The 15,415-nt window shown below is 48.4% G+C and overlaps 1 protein-coding gene across 1 annotated transcript in view; it reads left to right on the forward strand.

Moving 5' to 3' along the window:
- LOC137414795 (E3 ubiquitin/ISG15 ligase TRIM25-like) overlaps positions 1 to 15,415 on the forward strand; it is a 114,233-nt gene that overhangs the window by 24,777 nt on the left and 74,041 nt on the right. Inside the window, exon 6 of the mRNA XM_068100295.2 lies at positions 1,233 to 1,360. Within this exon, the coding sequence (XP_067956396.2) occupies positions 1,233 to 1,360 (128 nt within the window). The remainder of the gene's footprint in view (positions 1 to 1,232; positions 1,361 to 15,415) is intronic.

Here is a 15,415-nt window from a genome sequence, read left to right on the forward strand (position 1 = left end):
CGAGGCTCATGGAAAAGTTAGAACACAGAAGAAAACAGAAAATAGAAGGAACATCGTGGAAAGTGGTTGAAACACAATGGCAGGAGGCCAGAAGGACACAACAGTGGGACACTTGAATGAGGGGAAGAGTGAGATCAGCAGGTGGAGGGAAGGAGGACAAAGGGCAAGCTGGCAAACCTGATTGGGATGTAAAACCCACTGTTTCATCAACATTTAGTTTGTGGATATTAATGTCGATGTAAAGCTTCAGTTTTTGGCTTGAAAGATGAGAACGTTGAAGATTTTTTTTGCGTGCGAAGTCGAAGCTTCCGGAAAGGTACGATGACAATCTTTCAAGGTTGAAAGCAATGCACTGACACTGAAGCAGTGGGACAACATGTGGATGTGACAGAGGTAAGAAAAACTGGAAGAGGACAGAAATATGTAAGGACATGGAGCAGCCTGCAACTGGATGGGGAAGGGGAAGGGGAAGGGAAGGGGAAGGGGAAAGGTTAATGAGGATTAAAAAAAATCATGGGTAGGCATGGAGGATGACCTGATATGCTGGTGCACGGCTACCTTGAACGCCTAGAGGGAAGGGTTTGATTGAAACATTGAGGAAGGAGGTCCAAGTGGAAAGAAAGAGGGGAAAAAGGATGTAGGTGAGCAGTAATGTCGGTGAGCCTTGTAGGTTGTCAGAAGTTTAGATTTACCAAGCAAGACCTTGGCAAAATGGAGGATGCTCAAGATAAATAAATCGATAAAAGTGAATACGGTGTGACTATGACAAAGGCCTGATAATACATTGCCACGTCCAGCCTGCAATATTTCATGAATGTCCATTTCTTCTTGCATCAATTTTTTTTTGGTTGTTCATAAGGAATGTTCACCTTGTCAGAGAGAGGGGTCATGGAAGAGCTGGTAGATTTAGGAGATGTAAGGAATCATGGAGGGGAATCAAAGAAGAGTAAACGCATGAAGAATGCACTTTTCCTATTGGCTGTGAATCCACCACGCATCAAAACACCACAAAGAGCACAATTCAACTTTGACCTTAATACAACATTCAGCACAAATTAATAAGAAATTAATTCCAAATATATTTATTTATTTATTTAATTTTCAGTTGTTCACACAATGAAGTGAGTGCATTAAATCTATTCCTTGAACCAATGTTCTTCTTCTTAACCCTTTACCTTCTGCCAAAACCTAATGAATCTCCTTCCCGGCTCCCCTCCCAATTCCATGCTCAGGCTTGGGCGAGTGAACCACATTCCCAGCAATTTGCTTGAACAACCAAGTGTGCTGGACTTCTCTGTGGAAGAGGAGACTCTGGATTCAATTATCCAGCTAAACAAGAACCTTCTGGGGGAGTTGTTGGGTGAGCGATATGAGCAGAAAAGATTAATATGAAGGAAGGTGAATACAGGAAGAATTCAAATGTTCCACCTGGCATGGGGGTATTGAAGAGTGGATGAGAACTTTAGCATTGATGCAGGAGGATGGGAAGATGGATGTTCAGATGGAAAAACATAGCAATTGTGAATTTAAACTCAATTGTATGGAAGGGAATGCTAGTTTAATGATTTTGAAGTTGGTAAAGAAATTCGTTACCAATCATGTCTCTTATTACTCAAGTTAGCAGCTTGGCCTAAAAGCTCTCACTTGATGTCCAGAGTCGTTTGTTACATCGATATATATATATATATATATATAAATAAATAAATAAATAAATAAATATATCTATAAAACACAGTGTGTGTGTGTGTGTGTGTGTGTAATGTTACCGATGGACTCCTAAACGGAGAGGCTTACGTGCTTGATATTTGACATAGACATGGCCATTGAGCGTGGGACGAACATGGCCGAACTCAAAATATTTGACGATCCATATTTTTTATTCATATTTACCTCAGCGCATTTCAGCGAAGTACCCGCTAATCTCAGCCGGTTCCAGAGCAGCTCGCTGATTCGCTCAGAGCGATCACGTGATGTTCCATTCCCGCCGCCAGACTGATTCGCTCAGAGCGATCACGTGATGTTCCATCCCGTCACTTCACCTTTTATGCGATCGTGTTTTGTATCGATTTTTATGAATTAAATGTCTTTGAAACAGCTGTGAAACGTCTTTCCACAACCCTTCCGTAACCGATTGGAGCAGTTTCTTGCCGCACAAAACGAGATCCGCGAAGCGAGTTGGTCGAGTCGTGCTGACCAAGATGGCGACACGGTGGCTTCACTTTTCACGGAGTATGAGCGTTCTATATATTTTCAATTCAGTGCGCCCGTGATTTGTGGCATAGACATGACCATTGGGCCTTCACGGTGTAATTTGTGCAAGGCTTTTGTCCGAGTGAGCTTGAGTCGAGAGGGCAAATGTACGGGTTGGGAATGTACGGGTCTCCCTTCCCCCGCCCGGCAACGCCGGTACTGGAGGACGTCACAGGATCGATGAGTCTCCAAAACCGCTTCGTGCTGTTGCGAATATGCAGGACTATGTCCGATTGTTGTGCTGCTCTCCGACCATGAGAACTGCAACGTCATTGTTGACGGCCATCCCCTTCCCTCCCCCTTCCCCCTCCCCCCTCCGTCACCCCTTCCCTCTCCCCCCTCCGTCCCCCCTTCCCTTCCCCCTCCACCCTACCCCCTCCACCCTACCCCTCCCCTTCTCCCCTCCCCCTCTCCCCTCCCCTTCTCCCCTCCCCCTCCCTTTTCCCCCTCCCCCTCCCTTTTCCCCCTCCCCCTCCCTTTTCCCCCTCCCCCTCCCTTTTCCCCCTCCCCCTCCCTTTTCCCCCTCCCCCTCCCTTTTCCCCCTACCCCTCCCTTTTCCCCCCTCCCCCTCCCTTTTCCCCCTCCCCCTCCCTTTTCCCCCTCCCCTCCCTTTTCCCCCTCCCCCCTCCCCCTCCATTTTCCCCCTCCCCCTCCATTTTCCCCCTCCCCCCTCCCCCCTCCCCCTCCCTTTCCCCCTCCCCCTCCCCTCCCCCTTCCCCCTCACCCCTCCTCCACCCTACCCCCTCCCCTTCTCCCCTCCCCCTCCCTTTCCCCCCTCCCCTCCCCCACCCTTCTCCCCTCCCCCACCCTTCTCCCCTCCCCCCCCGTTCCCCTCCCCTCCCCTCCCCCGCCCAGCAATGCCGGGTACTTCTGCCGGGTCCCCTCCCCCCTCCCTCTCCCCCTCCCCCCTTCCCCTTCCCCTCCCCCTCCCCCCTCTCCCCCCTCCCCCCTCCCCCTCCCTCACCCTCCCCATCCCCCCCTCTTCTCCCCTCTCCCCCTCCCCCTCCCACTCTTCTCCCCTCCCCCCCCGTTCCCCTCCCCTCCCCCCCGTTCCCCTCCCCTCCCCTCCCCCGCCCGGCAATGCCGGGTACTTCTGCTAGTATATATATATACATATATGTATATACAGTGCATTCAGAAAGTATTCAGACCGCTTCTCTTTTTTCACATTTTGCTATGTTCCAACCTGATGCTAAAATCATTTAAATTCATTTTTTCCCTCATCAATCTACACTCAATACCCCAATACCCCATAAAGACAAAGAGAAAACAGGATTTTAGAAAGTTTTGCAAATTTATGAAAAAGAAAGAACTGAAATATCACATTTGCATAAGTATTCATGCCCTTTGCTATGACACTTGAAATTTATCTCAGGTGCCTCCCATTTCTCTTGATCATCTTTGAGATGTTTCTACACCTTGATTGGAGTCCACCTGTGGGAAATTCAATTGATTGGACATGATTTGGAAAGGCACACACTTGTCTATATAAGGACTCACAACTGACAATGCATATCAGAGCAAAAACCAAACCATGAGGTCAAAGGAACTGCCGGCAGAGCTCAGAGACAGGATTGTGTCGAGACACAGATCTGGGGAAGCCAGATCTGGGGAACAATGTATTCCTCGTCCTCTTCTTCTTCTTCTTTACAGAGCATATTGCCGTGTGATTCCCCAGGTGAACACCACAGGGATCAAGGATAGCCAAAGCAAGCGTACTCCGAGGCGTTGATCAAATACGGATTTTATATATGCGGGGGAAGAAAGGGGAGGGGAAGATGAAGCTTACCTGTTGTCCGCCGGCAGTCCCAAAGCCTGCAAAGAAAATAACTAAAACAAAACGGGTTTAAATGTATAAAAATAAACAGGTTTATTAAAACGGAATGCTGGAACAAAGAAAACGCGACGGTAAAACTAAGTTCCTAAACGGGACGTCCCCACACCAGACACAAATCACAAACGAGGGATAGAATAACTGGATGAATAAAAACGTGTGGTTTATCGTGCACTTAGCTCCGATCACTGATGGGATCTTGTCAGGGTCTGCGAAAGGGTCCAGAGGTCCGTGCATGCGAACATGCCTTGGCGCAAAGTATCAGTCTGCCATCAAATCAAATGGACTCCTCCGACGACCCAGGTACATTCACCGTGGCTCCGGTCGTAAGTTTGTATATGTACAATCAGGTCACTCCATCCCCGTCCTCTGGTCGGCTCAGCGCACGACCACTCATCGTCCCAGCGCACCTAGTCACGGCAACGCACAAAATCGCACCTCCTGCCTGCGAACCCTGGCTAAATCACCTGAATTCATCCCCGCTGTTCAAAACAACATCAAGCTCACCCTGTTCAACACCCGGTCCCTCAACAACAAATGCCTCATCCTCAACAACTACATCCTGGATAACAAACTGGACTTTCTCTGTCTCACCGAAACCTGGCAACAACCACTGGACTACTACACGCTCAACCTCACCACACCCAATGGATATTCCTACGTCAATAAACCACGCTCGGAGGGCCGAGGTGGTGGAATTGCCGTTATCCACCGTCAAGACATCAGGACCAGCCTCATCCCCATCGCCTCATCCTCATCCTTTGAACACCTGGCTTTTAAACTCTCTGGTCGCACGCAGTCAGTCATGGCTGTCGTCTACCGCCCTCCCAAACCACACCCATTATTCCTGTCTGACTTCTCCTACTTTCTGACCCAGCTATGTTTCCTCTCCCCCTCAATCCTCCTCCTTGGTGATTTCAATATCCACATGGACTCCACTGACTCCACAATAACCACTGACTTCACTGATTTACTCACCTGCTTTAACCTCACTCAACATGTCAACTTTCCTACGCATATCCGTGGTCACATTTTGGACCTTGTCTGCTCCACTGGATTAATTTTGCACCATCTCTCTGGCTCCGACCTCACCCTCTCTGACCACTTAGCCATCACTATGACCATCAACATCCCCACCCCAACACCAAGACATTATCGCACTATCAACTTCCGTAAGCTAAACGCTCTTTCACCTACCTCATTCTCATCCACCCTCTCTGAAAAAATGTCCACTTCTCCCTTCATTGACCTCCACACCCCTTCCGACCTCACTGACTACTACAACCACACTCTCTCCTCCTGCCTTGACCAGCTTGCGCCTGTAAAAACCAAAACAGTTTCTTTCACCCATTCTGCTCCCTGGTTTACCCCTGAACTCCGCCTGATGAAAACTCGTGCTCGCCAACTTGAAAGACTCCGCAATAAAACAGGTCTCACAGTTCACTCCCAAGCCTACAAGGACCACCTACAACACTACAAAGATGCCCTCTCCCACGCCCGCTCCGCCTACTACTCTGAAATTATCCACTCTGGCTCCGGAAACCCAAAAGCACTCTTCTCGACAATAAACAAACTCCTCCGCCCCCTCGACACCACCACCCAGTCATTCACAGCAGACAACTGCATCTGCTTCCTTTCTTTCTTCCAACGCAAAATTGACAACATCTACAACAGCTTGACCACCGCCGCACCCCCTCCCCCTCCAACCACCTGCCCCCCCTTATCCTGCCTTCCCCTGTCTCAATTCTCCCCGGTCTCCCATACTGACCTCTCTGAACTCCTCATAGGAATGAAAACTGCCACCTGCACTCTTGACCCCATCCCCTCCAGCTTTGTCAAGGCCTCCCTCCCTGCTCTCTCTCCACTTATCATTGCAACAATAAACTCCTCCCTGTCTACAGGCATCGTCCCACCATCCCTCAAAATTGCTGCTGTTACCCCCATTCTAAAAAAACCTGGTCTAAACCCTGACACCCTAAACAACTTCAGACCCATTTCCAACCTACCCTTTCTGTCGAAAGTTTTGGAACGCGCTGTAGCCACTCAACTCAAACATCACCTCTCTGCCAATAACCTGTATGAAACATTCCAATCCGGATTCCGCTCCAACCACAGTACTGAAACTGCTCTCCTCAAAATCACCAACGACCTTCTCCTCTCCTCTGACGCTGGCAACCTCAACATTCTCGTCCTCCTCGACCTCAGCGCTGCCTTTGACACCATCGATCACACCATCCTCCTCACCCGACTTGAATCCACCTTTAACGTTACCGGCACTGCCCTCTCTTGGATTAAATCATACCTCTCTGACAGACGCCAGTTCATCTCCATCAATAACTGCAAATCCCCCACTGCTCCCCTTCCCCAAGGTGTCCCCCAAGGTTCAGTTCTTGGCCCCCTCCTCTTCATCCTTTACCTGTCCCCCCTCGGTCACTTAATCCGCCGTCATGGTCTCCAATTCCACTGCTTCGCCGATGACATCCAGCTTTTCATCTCCACCAAGTCCGTCTCCACCGACACCCACTCTATCCTGACAAACTGCATCTCTGAAATAAAATCCTGGCTTCAAATCAACTTCCTCAAACTTAACTGTGATAAATCTGAAATAATCATCATTGGCCCAAAAACGCTCACAAAATCCACCCATAACTTTGCCCTCAACATCGACGGTATCCCAGTATCCACCTCCCCTCTCATCCGGAATCTTGGCGTCATCTTTGACCAAACCCTCTCCTTCGACAAATACACTAAACAGATCACAAAGACAGCCTTCTTTCACCTGAAAAACATCGCCCGTCTCCGCTCATCCCTCTCCTCCACGGCTGCAGAAACCCTCATCCACGCCTTCATCACCTCCCGTCTGGACTACTGCAATAGCCTCCTCTATGGTTCACCCTCAACAATCACCAATAAACTCCAATACATTCAGAACTCCGCTGCCCGTCTACTCACCCATTCCCGGACCCGTGACCACATCACCCCCGTCCTTTACAAGCTTCACTGGCTCCCCATCTCCCAGAGAATCCAGTACAAAATCCTCCTCTTGACCTACAAAGCCCTCCATAACCTGGCCCCATCCTACCTGGCTGACCTCCTCTCCAGACACACTCCCACCCGCAACCTCCGCTCTGCTGGTACCAACCTCCTGACCCCCCCCCCCCCCCATCCGGACCAAATTCAGATCCTGGGGGGACAGGGCCTTCTCCATCGCTGCTCCCACCCTCTGGAACTCACTACCTCACACCATCAGAGACTCCTCCTCACTCACCACATTCAAAACATCACTCAAGACCCACCTGTTCAGCACTGCATTCAACATTCAACCCACAGCATTTAACCCCTGACTATCACTTCTCCTTCTCCCTCCTTTTGCTTTAAATATTTCCCGATTGATTCTTGTCTTTTTGCAATTGTTGTTTCCATGTTTTGTTATGCATTATGTTTTGCACTCTGTCAAAGCGCCTTTGGGCTTCATGAAAAGCGCTATACAAAATAAATGAATTATTATTATTATTAAAGTCCGTGCGTGGAACCAGGCCTCAAGCGCGCAGGCCCGAGTGTTCATCCACTCGTCGTTTCTTCTGCCTGGCAAAACTGCAGTTCTCTGTCTGCGGCTCTTCCTCCTCACGTCAGACAAACAAGGGAACGAGGATACGATGCTGCCCACAACCACTTCCGCCAGAACCGAGGTCCAGAACGTCAAGACAGGGGGGAGAATCGTCAGCGCTCAACTGTCTTTCACCAAAGTCCGATACCAAAGGGGGGCAAGATGTTGGTCAGCGCGTTCTTTTATTGGCCGTCTTTTGACGTCATCTGTGCCTCTCCACCAATGCCTGCAGGCCACCACTGCATGCTCAGCTCTCCACCATTCCACATGCAGTCCGCTTCTGACGTCATTGGTCGAACCTTGTCAATCAGTGAGCTGCTTCCCCCTCGTCCTTCCTTCACCAATGAGCGAGTCCCTTCCTACCCCGGCCTTCCCGTTGGTCAACTCCTGCCCAATCACTGTCCTTCTGGGCGTGGCTCTCGGCCTGCCTGAGCTATGTGTGCCTGCCAAATGGGATTGGTTTTTTGTTACCTGGGTCGAAAAAACCGGTTGGTTTTTATTGTTATTTAGTGTAGTTTAATGGCAATTTTAACTCGTGTCTATGGTGCGGTGCCATAAAGGACAAAGGATAGATCACAGAGTTTTGACTAACAGGGGAATTAACATAATCCCTATAACCAGTTAACATGCCCCATTCCTCATAATGGGGATGAAGATACACCTTAATCCGACATCCGGGCTAAACAGGTCGTCTACTTATTACATGGTGGTGGTTCTTCTTCTTCACGACAGTCGGAGCAAGTTACATACACAAATCTACTTGACTACAAATCACTACCCCACCGACATAACAATATTTTGCAAACCTGTCTCAGCTAAGCGCTTCATCAACCAACTGTAGCTACTTCTGTTCCAACATCACGACCTTTCTCCGTACCATAAACAAAAATTCCTTCCACCAATTAGTCCATTCAATCTAGCAGTAAAAAGGAGTCAACCTATGACATATTTAATTTAAAATAATTTACTACCTCCGACACCAAAGGTGGATGGAGGTTACGTTTTTTACTGCGTTACATTGATGAATACTTCATGAGCATTACATCCAAAATGGAGACAAAAGGCTTTGGTGCAACATTAGTAAAATGAACTTCAGGTGGACTGCGTGCATTTTAAATGCCACTTTTGGTAAAATATAGGTGAAGGCTACAATTCAACCGAATATGGTGAATAACTGTCATCGTGAATAAATAAATGGATTTCATTTGTTTCGCTGAAAAATTGTCTTATTGTGTTTTTATCTTCAAGGGGATGATCGATCTCGCGAGATCACGGTGAGGTCACGTCTTTTCGAAGCTGTTCCATGCGCTCGCGCTTTCGAAGCTAAGTGATCTTTCTCAATTGTGTTTTTGTCGAGACTGTATCTATCTTTCGGTGTATGTACCTAGAGCATAGCGTATCTTTTGGAAAATTTTCGGTGCTAATTTTTCGTACATGTATACACAATCGTCGGTTAATGCGTATCGAGTATTCTGCGGCCTAGTACTCGTAGGCTTAGGCTACCGTACCGTCTCCGACCTTGTGGTTTTGTTTTTCTCTCAGCGATTCATCGAATGCGCTGCAATTATTTTCGTTCTCTGTTTCGTCCCAGTCGTTCACCCCATACCTCCTTGTTTAATATCTCTACTCCAAAAAAAAAAAAAAAACCCAAAAAATATTTCCTTCCCAGGTCTTATTCGTTTATTTGTTGTTCTTATTTGTTCGTTCGTTCTTCGTTCGCGATCATGCGATCACGTGGTTAGAAATGTATAATCTCTCCCCTGAACAACTATTTTCTCTCATATATTATAACACCCTTTTCTTCTTTTCCTACAAAAGGATGCTTTCGTCTTGCTCACCAAATCTATTCATTCCAAAAAATATATATAATACCATCTCTTACAGTTCCTCCTTTCTACATTCCCTAAACTATCCAGAACTCCACCCCTCCTTCAGTGTCCTCAAACGTATTTTTGACTCGGTCTCAAACTCATTTTGCAAAAAATGTTCGTTTCCCATGAATCGTACACTTTTCAAAATCCAATCTCACCCCTCCCCTCCAAATCCTCCCCATCACCCATCCCTTTCAAATCTCCCCCCTTGCCCCTTCCCTCCCCTCCCTCCTAAACTCCCCCCACACTCCTCCCCTCCGAGACTCTCCCTCGCTCCTCCCCTCCTAGACTCCCCTCTCACCCCTCCTCCTCAAAGCATCCTCCCTGCTTCTTCCCCCTTCCAACTTTCACCTTCATCTCCCCCAACCTTCTGCCTCGCTCTTCCCCCTCCTCAAATAACACCTCACTGTGCCTCACCCAATCTCCATCAAACCTTTTGTCCGCCCCATTCTTCCCTTTCTCCAAGCTATTCTGAAATCTCTGAAATCTCTGACACACCTTCAACAGCTCTCCCTACCTCTTCCTCCTCTTCCACATCTTACCCTACCCCTCCCCCCCCACCCCCCTGTTCTGGACCCGATGCTCCCCCTTCCTCTTCATTAATGGTATGGACCTCAAACATCCGGGGCCTTCGCTCAAACTTGACTGATCTCTCCATACAGGTTGCTTCTGACAAACCAGATGTGATCTGCTTAACAGAAACTTTCCTCCTTCATGATGTCTCTGATGCCTTGGTATCTCTCCCAGGTTACTCCCTCCTCCGGTATGATAGACCTGAGCCTCGTCCTGGAGGTGGGGTTGCTATCTTTATAAAAAAACTCTCTTCCTCACTCGCCCTCCACTGCCCTCTCTCCACCTCACCCCCAGGAATACCTTTGGCTACGGCTTCCCCTTCACTCCCACCTTTTGTTCATATGTGTGTTGTACCGTCCACCAAACAGCGATGACTCCATCTACATCTCGCTGTCTGATAATATGGACCAACTTCTATCTACCCATCCCAACTCTCTCTTCCTCATATGTGGTGATTTCAATTGTCACCATGCCAGTTGGCTGGGTGTGGGTACCCCTCTCACCAGCCATGGCTCTTCAGCAAAGGACTTCTGCGACTCACTGGGACTGACACAATCTGTCAATTTCCCGACCCGGATCTCAGTCAACGGAGCATCTTCTCTTCTGGATTTGGTTATGACAAACTTCCCTGAAAATGTCTGCTGCTCTTCTTCTGCTCCAATCGGCTCATCTGATCATGTGCTTGTCAAAGTGGACATCTCTCTGACCATTCTCAGAGAGCCTCCTCAGCGGCGACGAGTCTGGCATTTCACTCAGGCCAACTGGCATGGTCTTCAAGCAGCCATCAATCATCTGGACTGGTCTCCCATCTCTACCGCCTCTGACATCAACTCATCCTGGGAATTCTTTCAAAGTAAATTGCTCTCTCTCATGCACAGATTTATCCCATCTCGTCTTCAGTTGTCATACCCTTCCTCCCGTCCATGGTACACGGAATCTTGTGGTGAGGCTGTTGCCCTGAAACAACTTGCTTTCGTCTCCTGGAAAGCAAATCCAACGGAAGGAAATCTCATTTCCTTTCACAAAGCCCGAAACAAGTGTGTGTCCACCCTCAGGAGAGCCAGGAAACAATATCTCACCGTTCTCAAGACCGAACTCTCTTATCTGTCTCCCTCTTCCAAATCCTGGTGGCGTCTGGTCAAATCTGTTTCTGGTGTTTGTTCCCCCTCCATCCCCTCCCTCACCTCAAACGGCTTAACGGCTGACTCCGCACGTGAAAAAGCTGAATGCCTCAACTCTGTGTTTGCCTCTAAATCTTGTGTCCCAAACCCATCCCTCTCTGTACCCACCATACCCAATCGTACCCAGCTGCTCCTAGACTCTGTGTCCTTTCCTCCTGACAAGGTGGAAAAGTTTCTGTCAACCCTCGACTCTGATTCTGCAACTGGTCCTGACGGCATCAGCCCACGGGTCCTAAAATCATGTTCTTCCGCTCTTTCACTCCCTCTTTCTGTTCTCTTCACCCTCTCTTTTGCTCAAGGTCATCTGCCATCTGCTTGGAAATCAGCCAACATCACCGCTTTGCACAAAAAAGGTGCAAAAACAGATCCCACCAACTACAGACCAATCAGCCTTCTCCCAATTATCAGCAAAGTCATGGAATCCATCATTGCTTCAGAAATGAAATCTTTCCTCTTCTCCAATGGCTTGATCTCTGATCATCAATTTGGTTTCAGACCTGGTCACTCTACTCTGGACATGCTGCTTCTGCTTTCTCAACAATGGATGGAGGTCCTCAATGCCAAACAGGAAATTAGAGCTGTCTCCCTTGACATTTCACGTGCCTTCGATACGGTCTGGCACCCTGCTCTGCTCACCAAACTCTCCTCCTTTGGTATCCATGGAAATCTCCACGCATGGCTGGCGGACTTCCTCTCTGGTCGTAGTCAACGTGTGGCCCTGAATGGGTTTCTCTCATCTCCTCTCCCTGTTCAGGCTGGAGTTCCCCAAGGTAGTGTTCTGGGCCCTGTGCTTTTTCTGGTCTTCATCAATGATCTCTCTGACTCTCTTGAAAATCCTCTCTATCTCTTTGCTGACGACTCTACTCTCTGTCGCTCCATTCCTCATCCCTCAGATCGGCAGTCTGCAGCCTCCTCACTCTCTGCAGACCTGGACAAAATCACAGACTGGGCAAACAAATGGAACATGTCTTTCAATCCTGATAAATCTCACACTCTTACGATGTCTCTCCGAAAAGACCGACTGGAAAACCCTCCCATCCACTTTCTGAATAATCCTCTCCAAGAAGTTCTGTCACTCAAGCTTTTGGGTCTCACTATTTGCCATGATCTTTCCTGGGAAAACCACATTTCAAATCTGGCCTCCAAAGCCAGTCGCCGACTGGGCATCCTCCGTCGTGCGAAGTCCTTCCTTGGCACACCTGAGCTCCTCACCACATACAAGGCTTTCATCCGCAGCTCTATGGAATATTGCTCTCCCCTCTGGTCTGGTGCTCCTGCCTCACACCTAGCCCGTCTTCACGCTGTTGAAACCAAAGCGTTCAGAATCATTGGAATCTCCCGCGATGAAGCTAACTCCAAGGGCCTTTCACTCACTCACCGCAGGCAGGTTGGTGGTCTTTCCGTCTTCTACCGACTCCTCTCTGGCCTTGCCCCCCCCAGCCCTCTCTGGGCTCTGTCCCCCAAATATTCCTACAGGTCGCACAAGATCTGCCTGCAACCCTCTTATGGTTAAACTGCCAAAATCAAGACTTTCTGCTCACCTTCACTCCTTCATTCCTCTTTTCTCCCGCCTCTGGAACAAACTCCCCCACTCTCTTCAATCCCACTCCACCCTCCAGGTCTTTAAAACAGCTGTTCACCACCATCTCTTATCCTCCCCCATCCAAAACCTTGATCTTTTCTACCCCCGCTAATTTCGGCCCCCTTGTGTTTTATACCTCTCCCCCTCTCCCCGCCCCCCTTCCCTTCCCACGCCTCCTGCCCCCAAGCCCTCTCCCTCCCACACTTCTCCCTGCTCTCAAATGTTGTGGTTGTGTGCTTCCCCTTCTCTCCCCATCTCGTCTTCCGCTCCCTCTTTTTGTATATTTTGTTTGTCTGGTTGATTTGTTTGTGAAATAAATGTTAGCTCTTTCACGAGCCTCGATTCAGTATACAAAAAAAAACACACAAAAAAAAATGGGGTATATTATCCAGCCTACAAAAATGTAAATTAATTTCACGCTTTAATTTGCAAATTAAACATTGGCAATGCCACTGTACAGCGCATGGAGACAAAATTGTGAGGCAGCTGTGTACACTAATTGATTGATTAATTAAAATAAATAATAATCGCAAAATAATGAATTTCTTCAACAATTGGCTAATATCATACCTAAACCACCACTGCTTCATCCAAAATCTAACTTTTTGCAAAGGAATTAATCAAATTAATTTTTTTTTTTTTTTTTTTTGTATACAAGATCGAGGCTCGTGAAAGAGCTAACATTAATCACACAAAAAGACAAAACGACACACAAAACACAAAAAACAAGGGGAGCGGCAGACAAGATGGGGAGAGAGGGGGAAGGACACAAACACAACATTTGAGAGCAGGGACATCGGGAGGACTTAGGGGGAGGTGGGAGAGGAATAATACATATGAACACTGCAAGGACTCTGGGGTGAATTACCGGGGGTAGAAAAGATTAAGGTTTTCGATGGGGGAAGATAAGAGATGGTGGTGAACAGCTGTTTTAAAGACCTGGAGGGAGGAGTGGGATTGAAGGGAGTGGGGGAGTTTGTTCCAGAGGCGGGAGAAAAGGGGAATGAAAGAGTGAAGGTGAGCAGAGAGCCTAGACTTTGGCAGTTTAACCATAAGAGGGTTGCAGGCAGATCTTGTGCGACCTGAAGGAATATTGGGGGGACAGAGCACAGAGAGAGCAGGGGGAGCAAGGCCAGAGAGGAGTCGGTAGAAGACAGAAAGACCACCAACCTGCCTGCGGTGAGTGAGTGAAAGGCCCTCGGAGTTGACTACATCGCAGGAGATTCCAATGATTCTGAAAGCTTTGGCCTCAACAGCGTGAAGCCGAGCAAGGTGTGAGGCAGGAGCACCAGCCCAGAGGGGGGAACAGTATTCCATTGAGCTGCGGATGAAAGCCTTGTATGTGGTGAGGAGCTCAGGTGTGCCAAGGAAGGACTTCGCACGACGGAGGATGCCCAGTCGGCGACTGGCTTTGGAGGCCAGCTTGGAAATGTGGTTTTCCCAAGAAAGATCATGGCAGATAGTGAGACCCAAAAGCTTGAGTGACAGAACTTCTTGGAGAGGATTGTTGAGAAAGTAGATGGGAGGGTTGTCCAGTCGGTCCTTTCGGAGAGACATTGTAAGAGTGTGAGATTTGTCAGGATTGAAAGACATGTTCCACTTGTTTGACCAGTCTGTGATTTTGTCCAGGTCTGCAGAGAGTGAGGAGGCTGCAGACTGCCGATCTGAGGGATGAGGAATGGAGCGGCCGATAGTGGAGTCATCAGCAAAGAGATAGAGAGGATTTTCCAGAGAGTCGGAGAGATCATTGATGAAGACCAGAAATAGCACAGGGCCCAGAACACTACCTTGGGGAACTCCAGCCAGAACAGGAAGGGAAGATGAGAGAAATCCATTCAGGGCCACACGTTGCCTACGACCAGAGAGGAAATCTGCAAGCCATGAGTGGAGATTTCCTTGAATACCATAGGAGGTGAGTTTGGTGAGCAGAGCTGGGTGCCAGACCGTATCGAAGGCACGTGATATGTCAAGTGAGACAGCTCTGATTTCCTGTTTGGCATTGAGGACCTCCATCCATTTTTGAGACAGCAGAAGCAACATGTCCAGAGTAGAATGACCTGGTCTGAATCCAAATTGATGATCAGAGATCAAGCCATTGGAGAAGAGGAAGGATTTGATATCTGAAGCAATGATGGATTCCATGACTTGGCTGATAATTGGGAGCAGGCTGATTGGTCTGTAGTTGCAAGGATCTGTTTGTTGTTGGATTTTTGTTGCAAGGATTTTTTTGTGTAAAGCGGTAATGTTTGCTGATTTCCAAGATGCTGGCAGATGACCTTGAGCAAAAGAGAGGGTGAAAAGAACAGAGAGAGGGTGAGATAGAGCGGCAGAGCAGGATTTTAGGACCCGAGGGCTGATGCCATCTGGTCCAGTTGCAGAATCAGAGTCGAGGTTTGATAAAAACTTCTCCACCTTGTCAGGAGAGAAGGACACAGAGTCAAGGAGCAGTTGGGTTCGACTGGGAAAGCTGGGAACAGAGAGAGATGGGTTTGGGACACAAGATTTTGAGGCAAACAC

Source organism: Myxine glutinosa, chromosome 1 (assembly GCF_964187855.1).
Source record: "Myxine glutinosa chromosome 1, kmMyxGlut1.1, whole genome shotgun sequence".
NCBI lineage: Eukaryota > Metazoa > Chordata > Myxini > Myxiniformes > Myxinidae > Myxine > Myxine glutinosa.